This window comes from Sebastes fasciatus, chromosome 11 (genome assembly GCF_043250625.1).
Source record: "Sebastes fasciatus isolate fSebFas1 chromosome 11, fSebFas1.pri, whole genome shotgun sequence".
NCBI classification, from domain to species: domain Eukaryota; kingdom Metazoa; phylum Chordata; class Actinopteri; order Perciformes; family Sebastidae; genus Sebastes; species Sebastes fasciatus.
This window is the reverse complement of record NC_133805.1, coordinates 36,107,929-36,125,262: the sequence shown is the minus strand read 5'-3', so window position 1 is coordinate 36,125,262 and position 17,334 is coordinate 36,107,929. Positions and strand designations below refer to the sequence as shown.

The 17,334-nt window shown below is 39.7% G+C and overlaps 1 protein-coding gene across 2 annotated transcripts; it reads right to left on the bottom strand.

Moving 5' to 3' along the window:
- Window positions 1–6,912: 6,912 nt before the first annotated feature.
- Window positions 6,913–12,011, bottom strand: cyp7a1 (cytochrome P450, family 7, subfamily A, polypeptide 1). Of its 2 annotated transcripts, XM_074652400.1 has the most exons (9): window positions 11,661–12,011; window positions 10,477–10,581; window positions 10,341–10,399; window positions 10,025–10,234; window positions 9,506–9,700; window positions 9,143–9,342; window positions 8,047–8,177; window positions 7,654–7,832; window positions 6,913–7,527 (listed from the first exon to the last, which is right to left on the bottom strand). In XM_074652400.1, the coding sequence occupies exons 2-9, from the start codon at window positions 10,553–10,555 to the stop codon at window positions 7,225–7,227; spliced, it is 1,356 nt and encodes a 451-aa protein (XP_074508501.1). In that variant the 5' UTR covers window positions 10,556–10,581; window positions 11,661–12,011; the 3' UTR covers window positions 6,913–7,224. The 2 variants fall into 2 exon arrangements, with proteins under 2 accessions (XP_074508501.1, XP_074508500.1); XM_074652399.1 differs by having other exon boundaries at window positions 10,341–10,581.
- Between the last annotated feature and the right edge of the window lie 5,323 nt (window positions 12,012–17,334).

Here is a 17,334-nt window from a genome sequence, read left to right as displayed (position 1 = left end):
TTGCATACAGTAGGCGAGGTAGACTGGTCCGATGCATAGCCTACTTGAGATTTTTTCCAAATCAGTACGACATCCGGGTACTTTTGGCATACTGTAGATTTTGCTTTTGTTTGCACACTGCATACATACTACATTTTGGCCAAATCAGTACGTACTGCGAGTATAGTACAGTTTTGAATACAGCCACTGATGAATAGACCATTGTTTTATTCCCCCACCCCTATGGCCTAACTGGCATCCTTTTAATATCTTCTTTTAGGTTATGTTATTTATTATTTATTATTTCAGTCTGCATGAGAGGTGTCACCACAATATGACTGTGAAACATTCTCCACAGTGTAATGAATACCATACACGTGTCTGAGCTGCTGGCCTTGACATGACAACTGTGTGTTTGTTATCAGCAACACAGATCACCTGTGACGCATTAATTCAGTTTGGCGCATTACACTGCATCCTTCTTGTTCACTCTGGAGTCAACTGTCTGGACTGCAGAGGTTACTTCAGGCTACTGGGGTTATTGAAGGTTACATACTAACCCCAATGGTTCAGCTCTAATGGCCTAATGATGGCTAAATGTGGTTAGATTAGCCGTCATATTAACTAGTAAAAAACATATTTTGGGAAATGATTCAGAAATTTGCTTCAGATGAGAAAATGTGTTTAACCCTCAATGTTAAAGTAGTGAGGAGGCAATTCAATTCAATTCAATTCAATTCAGTTTATTTTTATATAGCGTCAAATCATAACAGAAGTTATCTCGAGACGCTCGAGCACACTTATAATTTAGTCCTGCAGCCAGAGGAAACTCCTTGGACGGGCATCTGATTCCCCCAGGCGTGCCTTTTTTTGTCAGCGTTCATTAATCATTAAACCTGCAAGAACTGATCTTTATAACCACTTGGGAGCAGCGTAAACAAGCTGTAAACACACACACTGACTGATATTATCGCCTTTTAAGTAAACTGTTATACAGTTGCTTATTTACATGTCCTTATCATTAATTTGGAGTCTTTTTTTTTTTTTTGCTCCTTTATGTCTTTCTTTAAATCTTCTTCATGTTTCTGTCTGCTGTTGCATCCTGGGATTCCTTTCTCCTCATCCCATCATTCACTCTCTGGAAATAAAAAAAGGCATTATTAAATATGTGACAGATCATTAAGCAGTATTCAAACTTTTAAAGTGTTAATTACAGTACTTGGGAATATAGGTTATGAACAAAAGAGTTACATATGGGAGGTGAGGTGGGGGTGGAGCAGGAGAGCAGAGGAGCAGAATCTAGGGGTGTAATGATTCATCTACTACATCGATGTATCCATTTATATAAAAATAAATTGAATTGAATTGAATTAAATTATATTCCTACGGTCCAACTACATTGATAGGTACTCGGCAAGTGGTCCTTCACGGGAGACGTATATCGATCTAAAATTGATTTGCAAGATAAATAATCTTCGTTCCTACTCTCACCTATGGTCATGAGGGCTGGGTCATGACCGAAAGAACTAGATCGCGGGTACAAGCGGCCGAAATGGGTTTCCTCAGGAGGGTGCCTGGCGTCTCCCTTAGAGATAAGGTGAGATGCTCAGTCATCCGTGAGGGACTCGAAGTAGAGCCGCTACTCCTTTGCGTTGAAAGGAGCCAGCTGAGGTGGTTCGGGCATCTGGTAAGGATGCCCCCTGGGTGCCTCCCTAGGGAGGTGCTCCAGGCACGACCAGCTGGGAGGAGCCCACGGGGAAGATCCAGGACTAGGTGGAGAGACTATATCTCCACACTGGGGATATAGGGAAGTTTGGGGTCCCCTGCTGGAGCTGTTGCCCCCGCGACCCGACCCCGGATAAGCGGTTGAAGATGATTGACTGACATGATAATCAATTGTATCGATACTAAGAATTTGCACTATTTATTTAAGCACAACAAACTTTATATGGCTGTACATTTTAGCACTCTTAATAGTAAAGAAATGTTAAACGTTACTCCGGTTCACTCTCTCTAAATATGATGTCATTGACATGCGCCAGCAGCGCCGATCTCAGAAAGACGACAACAAAATGAAGCAGGCTGAGAGCGAGGAAGAGCGAGGAAGAGCCAGACGAGCGAGAGATTTTGAAACATTTTGACTTTTGCAAAAAGGGAGATGTCCTTGATAAATCACCAGATAAAATACAACGGCTGCACGACCAATCTTTCCAAGCACCTACTGAAACCATGCACTTTATTTTTGTTAAATATTATTGATCTACCGTTTATATTGGAAATGAGAACAGAAGCAGCAGGTTAAACCACTGTTCATTCCACCTGAAGAGAAGTTGGCTGCACTTTATTTTTTGTTAAAGATTATTGATCTACCTGTAGCGACTTCAGGAAACAAACTAAAAGCTTCTGAGAGGCTGAGGTCGGGCCCGGTTTGCTTGTCCGATCAAGCCTGTCAACTGTCTTGTCAATAGAGGCTTGAAATGTCAAAAACAAAATCTTTAAAAGAAAAAAGAAAATAGCGGTCAACAAAAGTACGGCGACCCACTCACCCTCTCTTCCCTCCAGCACTCCGCTGAACAGCTGATTATATTAACTATGAATGCCGCCCATATCCATGTGACCCAAATCTCCCAAATCATCACAATCACATAATAATAAATTACAATGTCACAAACATTAACAAATACCAATACCAAAAAATATAAACCATCATAACCCAAATTAACATTACTACCAACATGACTTCTTTCTGAAATCGTTCATGGCTCCTACGCTACCGTAGAACAGCAGCAGGTTAAACCACTGTTCATTCCATCTGAAGAGAAGTTGGTTGCATTTTTTTTTTTGTCAAATATTGCACTCCCTTGTATCTTGAGAACTGAAGAAGCAGGTCCTGCAGTTGCACTTTGTATCATATTAAAAAAAAAGCTGTATGTATGTGCCATCAATCATTGTGTTTACTTGTTTATATCCATAATTAATCCATCCCTGATTCCCTTACAAGAAGAACTTTGAGGAACCCTGACCTGTCCAGTATCAGATATTTATTTCACAGTCGCAATGACTGAATTGTTGTCAAAAAAAGTTACTGAATCGATTTCAAGTTGTTGACTTTTATCCTAATCTATCGCATCACATCGCATCGCATCGCATCCTATCCTATCCTATCCTATCCCATCCTATCCTATCCTATTGTATCCCATCCTATCCTATCCCATCCTATCCTATACTATCCTATCCTATCCTATTGTATCCTATCCTATTCTATCGTATCGTATCGTATCGTATCGTATCGTATCGTATCGTATCGTATCGTATCGTATCCTATCGTATCCTATCGTATCCTATCGTATCTTATCGCATCCTATCCTATCCTATCCTATCCTATCGTATCCTATCGTATCCTATGGTATCCTATGGTATCCTATCCTATCCTATGGTATCCTATCCTATCCTATCATATCCTATCCTATCATATCCTATCCTATCCTCTCCTATCCTATCCTATTCTATCCTATCCTGTCTTATCCTATCCTTTCCTATCCTATCCTATCCTATCCTATCCCATCCTATCCTATCCTTTCCTATCCTATCCTATGGTATCCTATCCTATCCTATCCTATCCTATCCTGTCTTATCCTATCCTACGGTATCCTATCCTATCCTATCCTATCCTATCCTATGGTATCCTATCCTATCCTATTCTATCCTATGGTATCCTATCGTTTCCTATCCTATCGTATCCTATCCTATCCTATCCTATGCTATGGTATCCTATCCTATCCTATCCTATCCTATCCTATCCTATCCTATGGTATCCTATGGTATCCTATGGTATCCTATCCTATCCTATCCTATCCTATGGTATCCTATCCCATCCCATCCTATCCTATCCTATCCTATCCTATCCTATCCTATCCTATCCTATCCTATCCTATCCTATGGTATCCTTTCCTATCCTATCGTATACTATCCTATCCTATCCTATCTTATCCTATCCTATCGCTCTAGCTGAGCCAAATATCGTCCTTGAATCGTATCGGAACCATGGAAAGTGATATGTATCGTATCGTTGTAAAAACGTATCATTTTAGCAGAATCATTTGTTGCGGAGAGCAGAGCCATAAGATGTGGCTCCCTTCAAAGAGCTGTAATTCCCATCAATATGTAAACAAAGTTTATGTGCATTTAGCCTCCACTACAGCCCTGCATATGACCTCTGGGGGTCATAGCACTTGTGACTGAATCTCGATGCAGTTATCAACAACACATAGCAGACTGCAATGCAGCTGAGTTTCCAGTGTTAAAAATGTGAGGAGTTTCTTTTAGGCCAGAATAATTGTCCCATACAACATCAATTAATAAAGTTTCAGGCTTGAAAGTCGAAAATCAAGAAACCATATTTAATATGATATATGTGTGGTCAGCTTTGTGTTGTTGTGAAGCAAGGCCACAGTAAATCTTGTATGGAAAAGAAGCATTGCTGCAATGACCTCTGTAGGTTGAAAAGTGGTCAGGTGTGTTCTGCTGTACATGTGACCACACCCAACTGTGTGTACCGAAGCATTGCACAATGCATTGTGAACACTGAACAGAATAAGGTGTGGACAGAGAATGCAGCTAGTGTTCATGGAGCAGGCAGGATTTTCAGCCTTAGTTTAGTCACGCCTAAATGAGTAGTTTCAGTATGTGCACGGTATATAGACTAACATCATCTGCATACATTTAGCCCGTTGTTCTCAAGCCTTTTGTGTCATGTCCTACTTTAGAGGCAGAGCCTGTATTTATCTTATAATATTTACTTCTTTTTTTTATCACTGCGTAAGGTACTTTGAATTGCTTTGTATGAGATTGTGCTCCAAAAATAAACTTTATTCTTTGTATTAATTGTTAGATCTGACACATGCTACTTACAGTAATAACTAAACATTGTTTAAAGAAATAACACTTTTGAACTGTTACTATGACAAACAAAGACTTTAAGGTTCGTTTTTTTTACATTTGTGTATTATTGATTATTTTACCCTTTATGTGAAGCACCTTGGAATTTTGCTGTATTTTACAGTGAACTATATTAAATTAATTATTATATTACTATTTATTCTACTCACAGAGCATGTAAACTTATAATTTGGAAGGTAAATGCTTATAAATGTGTGGTTTTCATGTGAAAATATTAACTCTTGCAGTGAAACTATGAAATGCTAATACATTTTGATGTCCGTGTCCAAATGCTGTCAGATGTATTCATGTAATTATTATGTAATTCACAGTAGCCTATGAAAAAGTCCAGAAAACTGTTTATCTGTTGAGTCAGCACTCACAAACTGGATGTTTAATGAACATGCATTTATATAGCTCCTTTCTAGTCTTCTGACCACTCAAAGCTCTTTACATACATGTCAGCATTCACCCATTCACACACACATTCATACACTGATGACAGAAGCTGCCATACTAGGAGCCAATCTGCCCATCAGGATCTAAATACCCATTCACACACCGATGGCTCAGCCTTCAGGAGCAGTTTGGGGTTCAGTGTCTTGCCCAAGTACACTTTGACATATGGACAGGAGGAGCCGGGGCTACAACCTATCTTATTGCTAAGCAGCATGCCTTGCAATAATTATACTGAGAGGTAAGATGGCTCTGACAACAATCAGACATGTCTTTAGTGACAGCAGAGTTTGAGAGTGAGACAACTAGAGAGAGCAAACTCCAAGGTTGATGGAATCTCTATCTTCTACTTCAAGGTGAAGTCAGTAAATGATACTGATTAGAGTAATGCATTTATTGATAAAACAAAAAGAGAGTTTGGTCATGCTGCACTCAGCAACTTCACCTCACAGAATAAATTAGCTGATGCGAGATGACAAGGTACCAAACGAGTGGTGATAGAGCAGAATGGATGAGCTGATGTGTTCACACAGATTTCTACAGGCTAATAAACACATAGAACATGTTTCACTGCAGAATGTTGGTTGTGATAGTCACACACTGAAGTGGTAGTAAATGTGAACTTCCAGTAGCTCTAGAGCTTAAAGGAGCATACCAGTGTTTTTGTAGATTTAGTCATGTACAGTATACTTTACTGATTCCTTTTTCCATTTTTATATTGATATCCTATCTGCCAGGCTTCCATTTGGTACCATTGGTACTTTTGACTTAAAAATCATCTTTCAAAGAAACAAGCAAACATGCATTACCACTGAGGACACGGAGGTCATGTACTATGGTGTACGGTCTAAGACCTGCTCTATATATAAAGCATCTCGAGATAACTTCTGTTATGATTTGATGCTCTATAAAAATAAATTGAAATTGAAATTGAAATTGAAATGTACATTGTATTTTCTTTTAACATGGCAACTTCAGCTACCTTTTTTCATCAATGAAAAAATAAAAGAATTTCACTTCTGGCAGTGAGAAGACTTTGAAACAGCATTTAGGTATTCCACTTATTGTAAAATGTACAAAAGAAATGTGCATTTCAACGGGTAACTGAATTAAAACATCTAAGGGTTGAGGTGGGGGTGAGGCTACAGAATCAAACACTGTGATTGTCTGAATCAAAGACAGTTTCCGGCGGCTCCTGCATGAATAGTAGCCTATGCTTGACAGTGTTGTGTCATGTAGCCTGTATGTAAGCACGTGGGATCTATAATAGCGTATCCAGTATAGGGCTTGCTACTCTTATTAGGACAGCACAACCCCCAGTGGACAAATAGGAATAGCAGTGCATTTCATTGAAAAATTTAAATTAATGACTTTTCTGGCCCTCTAGACGTATGTTTGACACCCCTGATTTAAGGAGTCTACACTGCATAATCATAATGTGGCATAATGTAATCTATTAAAACCAATGGCTGCCTGCAAGGTACAAAAACTCTGTCACTTGATTTGGAAAACAGTTGGCAGTAAAGTCACTCTACAAGATTTGGGGTAAACGGGCAAAAACAAGTTTATTCTATACATTGATATGGGTCTAGGTCTGTCAACAGGATGCTACTCACCAATTTTACTCTGACATGCCGGATGTCTGCCAGGAAGTGTTTGGCACAACACGACCAGATGCACTGAAGGTGAAACTGTTTGCAAGGGCTCCATAAGTGCAGAATACATGTTCTTCAGCAGCAAATTAAAGCAACAAAAATATATAATTCAGTCTATTTACAAATATAACAAGGCATCTTCATTAACACTGTTAAATATACACTATGTACAATATCTACTTCAATCACAAAGAGCCTAGTGTTTTGATTTCAACTTGTACTTGAAGTCCACATCATAGGTAGGCTGGAGGATTCCTAGACCAGCACGGGATTGGTCAAGAGGTGGGGCTTTGATAGCAGGGTCCAATAGTTCCATGTCAAAGTAGGACAGCACCAGAATCAGGAACAGCTTGATCTCATACACAGCAAAAAATCTGCCGGGGCATTTGGTGACCCCAGAGCCGAAAGGCATGTTGAAGTAACGCAGCCGCCGTCCGCTGCGGTAAAAGGTGGGTTTCTCCTGACCCTTCTCATCCAGGAAACGGTCAAACTTGTACTCCTGCAGGGTGAAGAGGAGAGAGGGAGAGAGGAAGATGAGTTTTCAGTAGGGCAACACAAATGACTGTGATTTCCTGAAAAGGGTAGTTATGTCATTTATTAAGTAGTAATTACATAGGAGTCTTACATAGGGATCCTCATAGATTTCTGGATCGTAGTGCAGCATGGGTGGATATAGGGCAATGACATCATCTTTCCTAATACGGTAAGCTTCTTGGTTGTCAAGGTGAAGCAGGAAGTCTTCCTTCGCAACACGCACGTTCATGGAAGCACTGGAAAGACGCATAGCTTCTTTTGTGATGCTGTCTATAGACAGAAAGTAGACAGAACGACATGAAGAAAGGAATTAGTTTCATAACATTTGTTTACTGTATTTGAAATTAAAAAAAACTGTCCAAATTCTGTACATAGACCACAGTGGATTATTGTATACCTTGTAGGCACTGCCAGACTTAAATTTAACAATAGTAGTTGTCGTACAAGTAACTTCTATGTTCTAGTAATGTATCGGTAATCTTACCCAGAACAGGCATATTGTCCAGCTGCTCCCTGGTCAGCTTCAGTGTTGGGTCACTAGGGTCAACCATCTGACCTGAATCCTCCAGAACTTTCTGCACTTCCTCACAAGCTGCTTTCAAAGCATCTGGGCTCCTGAACACAGATACGTGAGCTGTTAGTCATGTTACTGTAACTGTTAAACTTACTGATAGTGGTTAACTTACTGTCACTTCAACTTATGCAGGAAGAAATACTTTAATTTTATGCTATTACCATGTGTCTAGTTTCCCACAGTGTAATTTAATTGTAACTGTGATGCTTGATACAAATATATAGAAGTCTATAAATACTGGTTTATCATAGTGATGATATATATATTGGATGAACAGTGCAAGAATTGTAGCCCTTATTATATAGAACACAGTCCTTAAATTTTATGGGACATAAACTCAAATTATTATATTTAATATTTGGCTGCAAATCATTTGCAGTCAATTACTGTCTGAAGTCTTTGACCCACAGACATCAGCAGGCATTTTATCGCTACGGGTGAACACCCTGCTCGAGGTCAGCACTTTTACCATTTCAAATCCAATGTGCTAGACTAAACGATGAAAAATCTTTGTCCTAAAACTTAAATTATATAAAATCATGGCACAATTGCAGCATATTGCTATATTTGAAATGTTAGTCTACAGTTAGCCTACTTTGTCTTCTTCAGAGTCAACCATTTTTTAATTGAAAAAGTCATTTTTTTCCCCTTGGATGTTGCACTGGTCTGCTGTGTTAGGCCAGCGAGTTACTGTAGACTGGTCTGGTTAGATACAGACATAAATACACATATGACTAATTGTAAGCACGTAATGTTAGCCACCCTAGCCCCAGGCTATCTGTGAAAACAGAGATGTGTTTTCGTGAGTATAATTAAACACACCTGACTATTGACAATAGAAAGACAAACAACAATAAAGAGCTGTTAGAGACTACAAATACTTTGTTATTATTCTGTTCAAACAGTCTAGAACTCTCAACCAATATTGCTCGTTGAGTTAAGAAATCCATTGTGTTTTATTTCCTTAGAACCCCCACAGTAAAGAAAAAGAGAACTATCAGCATACCTGATCATATAAAATAGACTCCAGAAGGTAGCAGGCAGGGTGTTAGCCTGTGAAGCCCAGAGCAGAGCAACATGGGTCCTGGCCTTGCTCACATCATTGAAGGTAGATAAGGAATCATTCAGGATCATCCTCATAGAGATCAGATCAGACATGTTCTCCCTCTTGGATAAGTTTTCAGCATGCATGGTCTTTGCTAGATTCTAGACATTTGAAAAGAAGAAGTATAAAAATAAATGTCTCTTATGTAAAGCTTATACTGCTAATCATTGTTATAAATGGAAGCACGGAGGCATTGTGGCATCATGGTCAGGCAGTTCATTTTGTCTTTGCTTTCTTTGATAGTTGTAGGGAAAGCCCACTAACCTCTCTGGCACTGTAGGCACTCTTGAAGACATGGATGGGCAGGCCAGCCACCAACGCCGGGAAGATCTTGTCAAACTCTTTGAAGTTCTCCAAAGCATTGAGCACCAAGGCTTTCTGAGCCTCCTGCTGAGCCTGACATTTGTCTTCACCAAGCTCTTTACCAAACAGAGTCAGGTAGCCAGACTCAAACATCACCTGGAGGACAGACGGACAGAAGGAAACCTGTTAGGACTGTTGGGAACACTGAGTCCAACTGTAGGGCATGGAGGGTAACTGATACTGTACAGTGTCCAGGCTTGAATAATTACTGTGAGTCTAGTCTGTAAGTCTCTTGGGTACCTTTGTTGCTATCTTTTAGTTGAAGCCATGGAAATTGACTTGTTTTGACATTTAGAAGTCAGTTTTGTGAGTCAGTTTAATCAAGACTGTGTCCGCTATAAATTGTGGAGCCTTAGGTCTGATAGCAGACTACCTCTTGCAGTATCTTGTATGCTTTCAGACCAAAGTCCAATAACTGACCTTGTAGCAGAAAGCAAAGATGCCATCCACCTCCCAGTGGTCCTTGCTGGGGCAGAGTGTGTCTGATCTCAGCATGACGTCCTGGAGGTGGCCCATCATGGTCTCTATCAGGGAGGGCAGAGCCTCGCCCTGCAGGGTCTTCAGAAAGGTTTGGTGAAGGTTCTCTGTGGTGTGGCCATGGCGAGGGTCAAAGCTGTCGTGGCCGAACGCCTGGTGAGGGTAGGGAAAAGAGGTATAGGCCCATTGAAAGACTCACTGGTAGCATCAAAATGTCCTCTATGGAAGAAGAAGAAGAAGAATATGTTTTTGAATTTACCTTGACAGACGTAGCAAAGTGGAACTTCCTCCAATCCAGGTGTCTCCCCTGTCTGATGACTGAATGGTAAGAGAAGGGGTCACACAGGAAGTGAATGTACTGGCCTGCAATCTTGCAGGTGAAAATATGGCCGTACTTCTTTTGGCGGCTGCGGAGGAACTGAAGAGGGTTGGCCCCGAACTGCAGAGCACAACCCAGGTAGGGGATGAAGCCATTCTCAACTGCAGGCTCACCAGGTAGCCTATGGGCATTGACAAGAAATAGATAATTATGAGGATTATATTCATTCAAAGTAATAATCCCTGGCATTTCTATAGGAGTCCCGCTCATTTTGCTTCTTACTATTACTGACTGATATTCAGTAATAGTGATTCAACCTATTGCCAGCTCATGGAAGTTTATAATTTTTGTCCAATGAAAACCTTGTCCATGTCCAAAACAAAACCAGCCTTGTTTAAGACACAGGAGAATTGTCTGAATCCACAAAATACGATTTATATTGTTCAAGTAATCTGAAAAACCTCCAATTAACCAAATATGGTTATACATGGTTGCACTGAGCAGCAGCCCCACTGACAAAATTGCAATTTATTGGTTAATAATTTAAAAGAATAAGATTGGGGCACCCTGGTGGTTTAGTGGACTTTTTTTTCTACAACAAAGGTTAGAAACCAGTTGCAAACCAAGGACGTTGCGGTCATGGTCAGCACCTTATACCTAGGCTTCCCGTGTCCTAGGGTTTTCGGGTACAGACCATGTAATGCAACCCTCCCATTTTTGTCACCACCACAACCCATAGTCATTCAAATTCATTCAGACTTTGTCAATTAGCCCAGTTTCCTTGAAGTTGAACCATGCCCAACAGCCACGACATTTCCAAAACATTACAAACCAGTTAATCATGTTGTTATAGTTAAATACCAGTCTAAATTGCATAATGCCGCTCTTGTAAGCAGAATTCTTTGTCAATCTGACAACAGTTTGACCACAGTAGCTAAGCACTGACAGCACACTGGTGACAATGTTTGTGATTCAACAACATACCAAACAAATTCCAGCATCTTTACAAAAGCTTTTGTTTGATTGGCACACACTGCATGAATGCATGTCATTCACAGTGCATAACAGTGGTTACATAAGTGGTCACATGCACAATGTTGTTGCTTGTCTGGAAAAAACTGTCAGTGTTGATCAGCGTACATTATCAGATTCCTATAAATGTTTAATGTTCCATACACACTGTGTTAGTAAAATACAGGAACTTAAACTATAAGAAATGCCTAATACATTACATCCTACATGTCCTATGTCTAGTCTTACCTGCGTCGTATCCCCACAGCAAGCCATAGAAGGCAGCAGAATCCCACCACTACTGCCCAGATCAGAGCGATGCTTATTATCATGGTGATGCTGTTGTTGATGAGGATTAGAGGAAGATCCAACACACCAGGAGGCTCACTAACCACCACTAATGCTCCACACAGATCACACTGACAGGAACTGCAATTAACTAACTGCTGCATTAAAGTCAACAGTCAAAGAAGAATACGTATTAAAAATGCTGCCGGAGGTTCCTGGAGTTTTTCAACTCAGAGACTAAGAATGCAAAGTGACACTGCTTGTCACTGCAAATTGTGCAAGCAGCCTGTGTGCTCAACCTAGTGTGATGACAGGCTGTGTGTGGCAGGTTTTTATACCTGTTTTCTCCCTTAGGGTGGGCCCAAGGGCAGATTCAGTGGAATGGTATGATATCATCACTGCAGTCAGCAGATGTTAAATTGCAAAAGGAAAAAGCTAATTTTTTTTTTTCATTATTTGTTGTGCAACAAAATGAGTAACCTATCTGCAATGATTTGTTTAAGATAACCCTGCATTTATTTCTGGATAAAGGAAAGGGAGGATGATTCTTTTCAGCAGTTGTCAGCTAAAATAAAATAAAACATAATTTCTACATGTTCTGATAGTGATTGATGTTCAAACCTACAGCTAGGGTTGTTAGATCTGATCAGTTTTTAAAATATTTCTCAGTGGAAAAATATAGATCATTTAACATCAACAAATCCATTTATTTATAATTTTTTTTTGTAGAAAGGTGTCCTCTTGTGATCACTAAAGATGTGAAATGATCCAGTATGTTATCTTACTGGGATTTCTCTAGGAAATAGGATTCCATGCATGCTGTGTGCGTGTGTGTGTGTGTGTGTGTGTGTGTGTGTGTGTGTGTGTGTGTGTGTGTGTGTGATGGCCCTGACCGGAGTCCATGGACAGTGTTACCTGAAGGCCTGTACTGTGATAGTGGATCTGGGTTGGTAAATAGATTCAAGGTCCTGTGTGTGTGTGTGTGTGTGTGTGTGTGTGTGTGTGTGTGTGTGTGTGTGTGTGTGTGTGTGTGTGTGTGTGTGTGTTTGTAAGACTGTGAGTGCAGGCAGGAGCGGAAATGAACATTGCTTTTGTGCGGTATGTGACAACTGACAAGTGTGACCTGTTAAGACTTGCCATTGTGCCAGTGGTGGAGATGAAATCAAGTTCATCCAGAAAAACAACATTAAAGGACAACAAATGACATTTAAGAGGAACACTTCACAGTTTGATAGATGGTGAGTTAGAGTAATAATGAATTATACATCTCCATGGAGACACTAACAATTATTTAAACACAACGTATAAAATACCTGCATGATAACAGTGATAGAGGTGTAGGCAGAAGTGAAACACTGATCAAAGTTTAAGTTCAAACAAAGCATTTTCTCAAGTTTACTGTCTGTGGAAAGTAGTTTGAAAAGTCTTTGAAATTTGAGTGAAGGTAAATCCAATTATAAGCAAGTTCCTCATAACCCTTTTTTGGTTACATGCATGCATCTCATGGAAGGGATGGAAATTAGGTTTTAGCTATATCTCTGTATAATGCATTAGATTTGTATTGTATCGTAAGTATTATAATTTATGTTTATTGTACATGGTCCCTGGCAAATAAACTTGTAAATAATAATAATGTGAGCTGCTTTTACACCAGAAAACTATAAACAAGGATTTGATTGGTTACGTTTCCAAGACACAATGAAAGAAACTGGCTTGGTTCACAAGGTTAATGAACTGAAAACGTCAGTAATGTCAAATGATAACGGCTGAAGCGCCCTGCTGCTTTACAGGTGGATCTTTTATATTTATCTTTTAACTACGGTAACAACCAGAGTTATGTTTAGGCAACAAACTACTCAGTTAGGTTTAGTAAAATCATCATGGTTGGGCTTAAAATAGGAACGTGACACAACGATGGAAAACACATCACAAACATCACAAACATCACAAACGCAACTTCAAAATAACTCAAGAACACTTTGGGACACAAACAGCGGTCTCCTGGTTGGACCCATCCACCTCACCTCCCTCCCACCGTAAACAGTGTTCTCACTGTTTAGCCTATCCTACGTCACTAACTCTGAGCGTATTTTCTCGCAGATGCATTTACACTGCAGTCAGTACAGACTACATGATACGAAATCCCACACCAAAAGCAAGAAACTCAATGTCACAGAACGGAGGGAAATCACTAGCTAACTCCGATCAAATGGTGAAACTAGGCAGCGCTGATCAGATATGAATCAATATTCTGTTACTGTAATGCCTATTTCTCTCCTCAAATGTTCTCAGAATCATCTTGTAGTGTACTGTTTAGCTGTAAAATGAGAGTTTGTGACCTGGCAGCCATGTTGAGATCAGTTGAGGAAATACCAAGCATCGCCCACCAGCCAGAGCAAACTTTCTCATTTTACAGCTAAACAGTACACTACAAGATATTTCTGAAAACATCTGAGGAGAGAAATAGGCATTACAGTAACAGAACTTGATCAGCGCTGCCTAGTTTGACCGTTTGATCGGTGTGGGCGAGTGATTGACAGCTGCCCGTTGAATGAACAGCGAATAGGAATACTCTCTCTCTGAAATGACCTGTGATTGGTCAAAGTCTCCCGTCACGGGCTAGATGTTCTAAAGCCTGTAAATAGAGCCATGAGGAGGAGCAGAAGTCTAGTTTTCTCTCAGAACACTTGATTACAATATGCTGAAAGGTTATTATGGAATTTTTGCCCAATGATGCCAAAAACATTCTGCCTGCTGCAGGCTTAAGCAATTGCTGTGTTTATAGGCTATTACAGGCTATAGTTGTATGTGTGTCTATCCGTCTGTTGTCTGTCTATGCATATGTCTTTAGTTCTGTACTGTCCGCACATATGAATGTGCTGTGACAAATTTCAAGCATGTTATTACTCAATTTCTGTCAATGAATTACTCAACTCTCGCTTTTGTTTCGGTAATATGGTAAGAGGCCCCCAAAACCAGTCTATGGGTCCATGACCACCTTAATCTGCAACTGGTGACAGCATGGTTTTTGGGATCGTATACGGCCCTGTGGGTCTCAGAGGGTTAATATATTTCATATTCTTTTATGTAATTCCCAATGTCTCCATAGTATTTCAAATATTCCTATGATGCTTCTCCGTCATCTGTATCGTATTGATGTGGTCAGATATTCAGGATCAACATACCCTGCCAGTTTTCTGATGTGAAACTTGAGGTCTTGTTGCTGTTTGGAGTCTTGCCAATACAAGACATGCATCCAATACAACTATAGTACCTGCCGTCACAGTCAGCTCTGGTAAACACACATTATTTAGATAGGTGGCTGGAAATCTGACATGGTGGTCGGGTCAGACAAGTTACACAACTCTGTGTATTCAGACAAACATCTCTTAAAAGATGTGTCTCTTACAAACTCTCTAGCCATTAGTATTGACGAGGTCATGTGGACAGCAGACAGTGGAGGTTGATGTACTGCTGTTACACTAATAAGAGTGTAAAAAGATGGTTCTGTCTATTTGATAATAAAACATCCAGTTCAGTGCAAGCCACTTTAGTGAAAGTGGTATTAGTCACCAGTGGATTTGTGTACTTGATATTTACCTGCAGAGTCCTCTCGTCCTTGATTAGGAATTGAATTGCTGTGTTATAAATGCTGATAAAGAGTGATATGTATTATCCCGGACAAATGTAGTTAACTGACTGTGTCAAGGTCAAGGTTTAGGGTGACTGAGGAGCTATTGTACTGTATTAGTTTGTCATTTCACTTTCTTATCTGCTAATCATATAGTAGTCTGACCTTTGCACCCTTGTCAGAAAACAAGTGGGTATCAACCTTGAAAAGTGGCTTTGCACGCATCATTTAGGGTTGAAGGACTGTATGGTTCTTACCTACAAGATAAAATGACTTAGCACCTGGGCAGACAGCCCCAGGGATGCTGACATTATTTTACTGGGGTTTCCCATCTAAAATGTATTCATTGACAACTTTGATATAGATTTTGTCTAATGTCAGTCTGTGTATTAACATTTATAGCAGGTTTCAATCCTGTGTTTTGAGCTTTGGTTATAGGCTGCTGTGTAATGTTACTAAGTTGTGGAAGATGTATTCAGATCCTTCATCTCAAGTAACAGTAACAAAACTACAATGTAAAAGTACTCTATTAAAAAAGTTCTGCTTTCAAAATAGTACTCAGAAAAAGTGAAGTGTTATCAGCAAAATGTACTTTAAGTAAAAGTACTCATCATGTAGGAGCAAATTTATAAATTGTTGCGTAGTTTAATCCAAAATAATGCATCATATGTCACAGTGTAACAGACTAACAGCTAACGTAGTCAGTTATGAGCTATGGCAATTTTACACGTTGCGGTAAAACAAAAAATCCAATTAATGAAATTAATTGGACCCAGCCATACTTGCAGTACTAGTGTTTAGGCTAATCAAGACTTACCATTAAAGCTGCATCTTCTGCCTTTCATTTAAATGATGGGTGGGGGTATATATTAGGGTAAAAAAGGTGAAATATGATTAAAAAAATTAAAAAAATTCAAATACAAAAATGCACCCATATAACTACTTTCGGGGGTCTTTTTGAGGATGAAGAGTGTCATATAATAAAATAATGATAATAATAATAGAATCTGTCTGACTGACCTCTATCCAGTCAGTTGTTGTCCAGTTCATATTAGGTCATACTACAGTAACCTGCAGCTCCCGGCCCCTTTTCAGGTCACTACTGGCTAAATGACACACACACACACACACAAACACACACACACACACACACACACACACACACACACACACACACACACTGTATGTAAGTGAATGAAGCTTTAAGTGTGGTTTCCTGCATGCTGATTTATTCATACCGTAATTGTTTGCATACAAACGACTGTACCTTATGTGTATTGAAGGAACTGGCCTTCTACCTCCGAGAGGTCAAGGCCCAGTTACGTGCTGGTTAATCTTGTGTGACAAAGAGATTTTCCAAACAGACGGGTTAAAGCATAATAATACAATTTATTCCGAGCAATCAATGTTGCATAAGTAAAATAAAAGAGTTTACAGATATCTGGATCCAATCAACGTGTCCCTGACAACATACAGTGCATGGGTCAGTTCGTGAAGTCTGAACCCCAAGCTATCCCTGATCCAGCCTATTCATGGTTTACACAATATTAATATTCATGAGCTTATGGCACGTGATGTTTCTGCTGCATGTCTTCTTCGTTATCTCCTTCTGGCTCCTTTCTCTCTTTGACCTTGCAAAAAGAACAACACCTGCCACCTCCCTTTCCTCGCAATCACTCCATTCACAACAAATCCAACAGTCAGGTTATTGCAGGTCATTGTAAGCACTTTTGTACATAATAAATCCAACAGACCCTCTTTTGAACTTAACTAAGTTCACCTACAGATAATGTTACATACAGATATATTTATTATAAGCATAGATAATGTTACGTACAGATGTATTCATTATAAGCATCATCATGTTACGTACAGATGTATTCATTATAAGCATCATCACACAACCTCTTCAGGATCAACATCTTCACTATCCCCCACCATTTCCAGGAGACCCTGTCTCTCCGCTTGGAACATGGCCATCTGATAAGAAGGAGGTGCATCCGG

What these genes read in the sequence shown, in the direction of transcription:
- cyp7a1 (XM_074652399.1), bottom strand. Translation starts at nt 11,863, where the DNA reads ATGCAGCAGTTAGTTAATTGCAGTTCCTGTCAGTGTGATCTGTGTGGA. An exon ending in AGTCTATTTTATATGATCAG is followed by an intron (nt 8,178 to 9,142) that starts GTATGCTGATAG and finishes ATCTGTGTTCAG; the next exon opens with GAGCCCAGATGCTTTGAAAG. An exon ending in GGACAATATGCCTGTTCTGG is followed by an intron (nt 7,833 to 8,046) that starts GTAAGATTACCG and finishes TTCTGTCTATAG; the next exon opens with ACAGCATCACAAAAGAAGCT.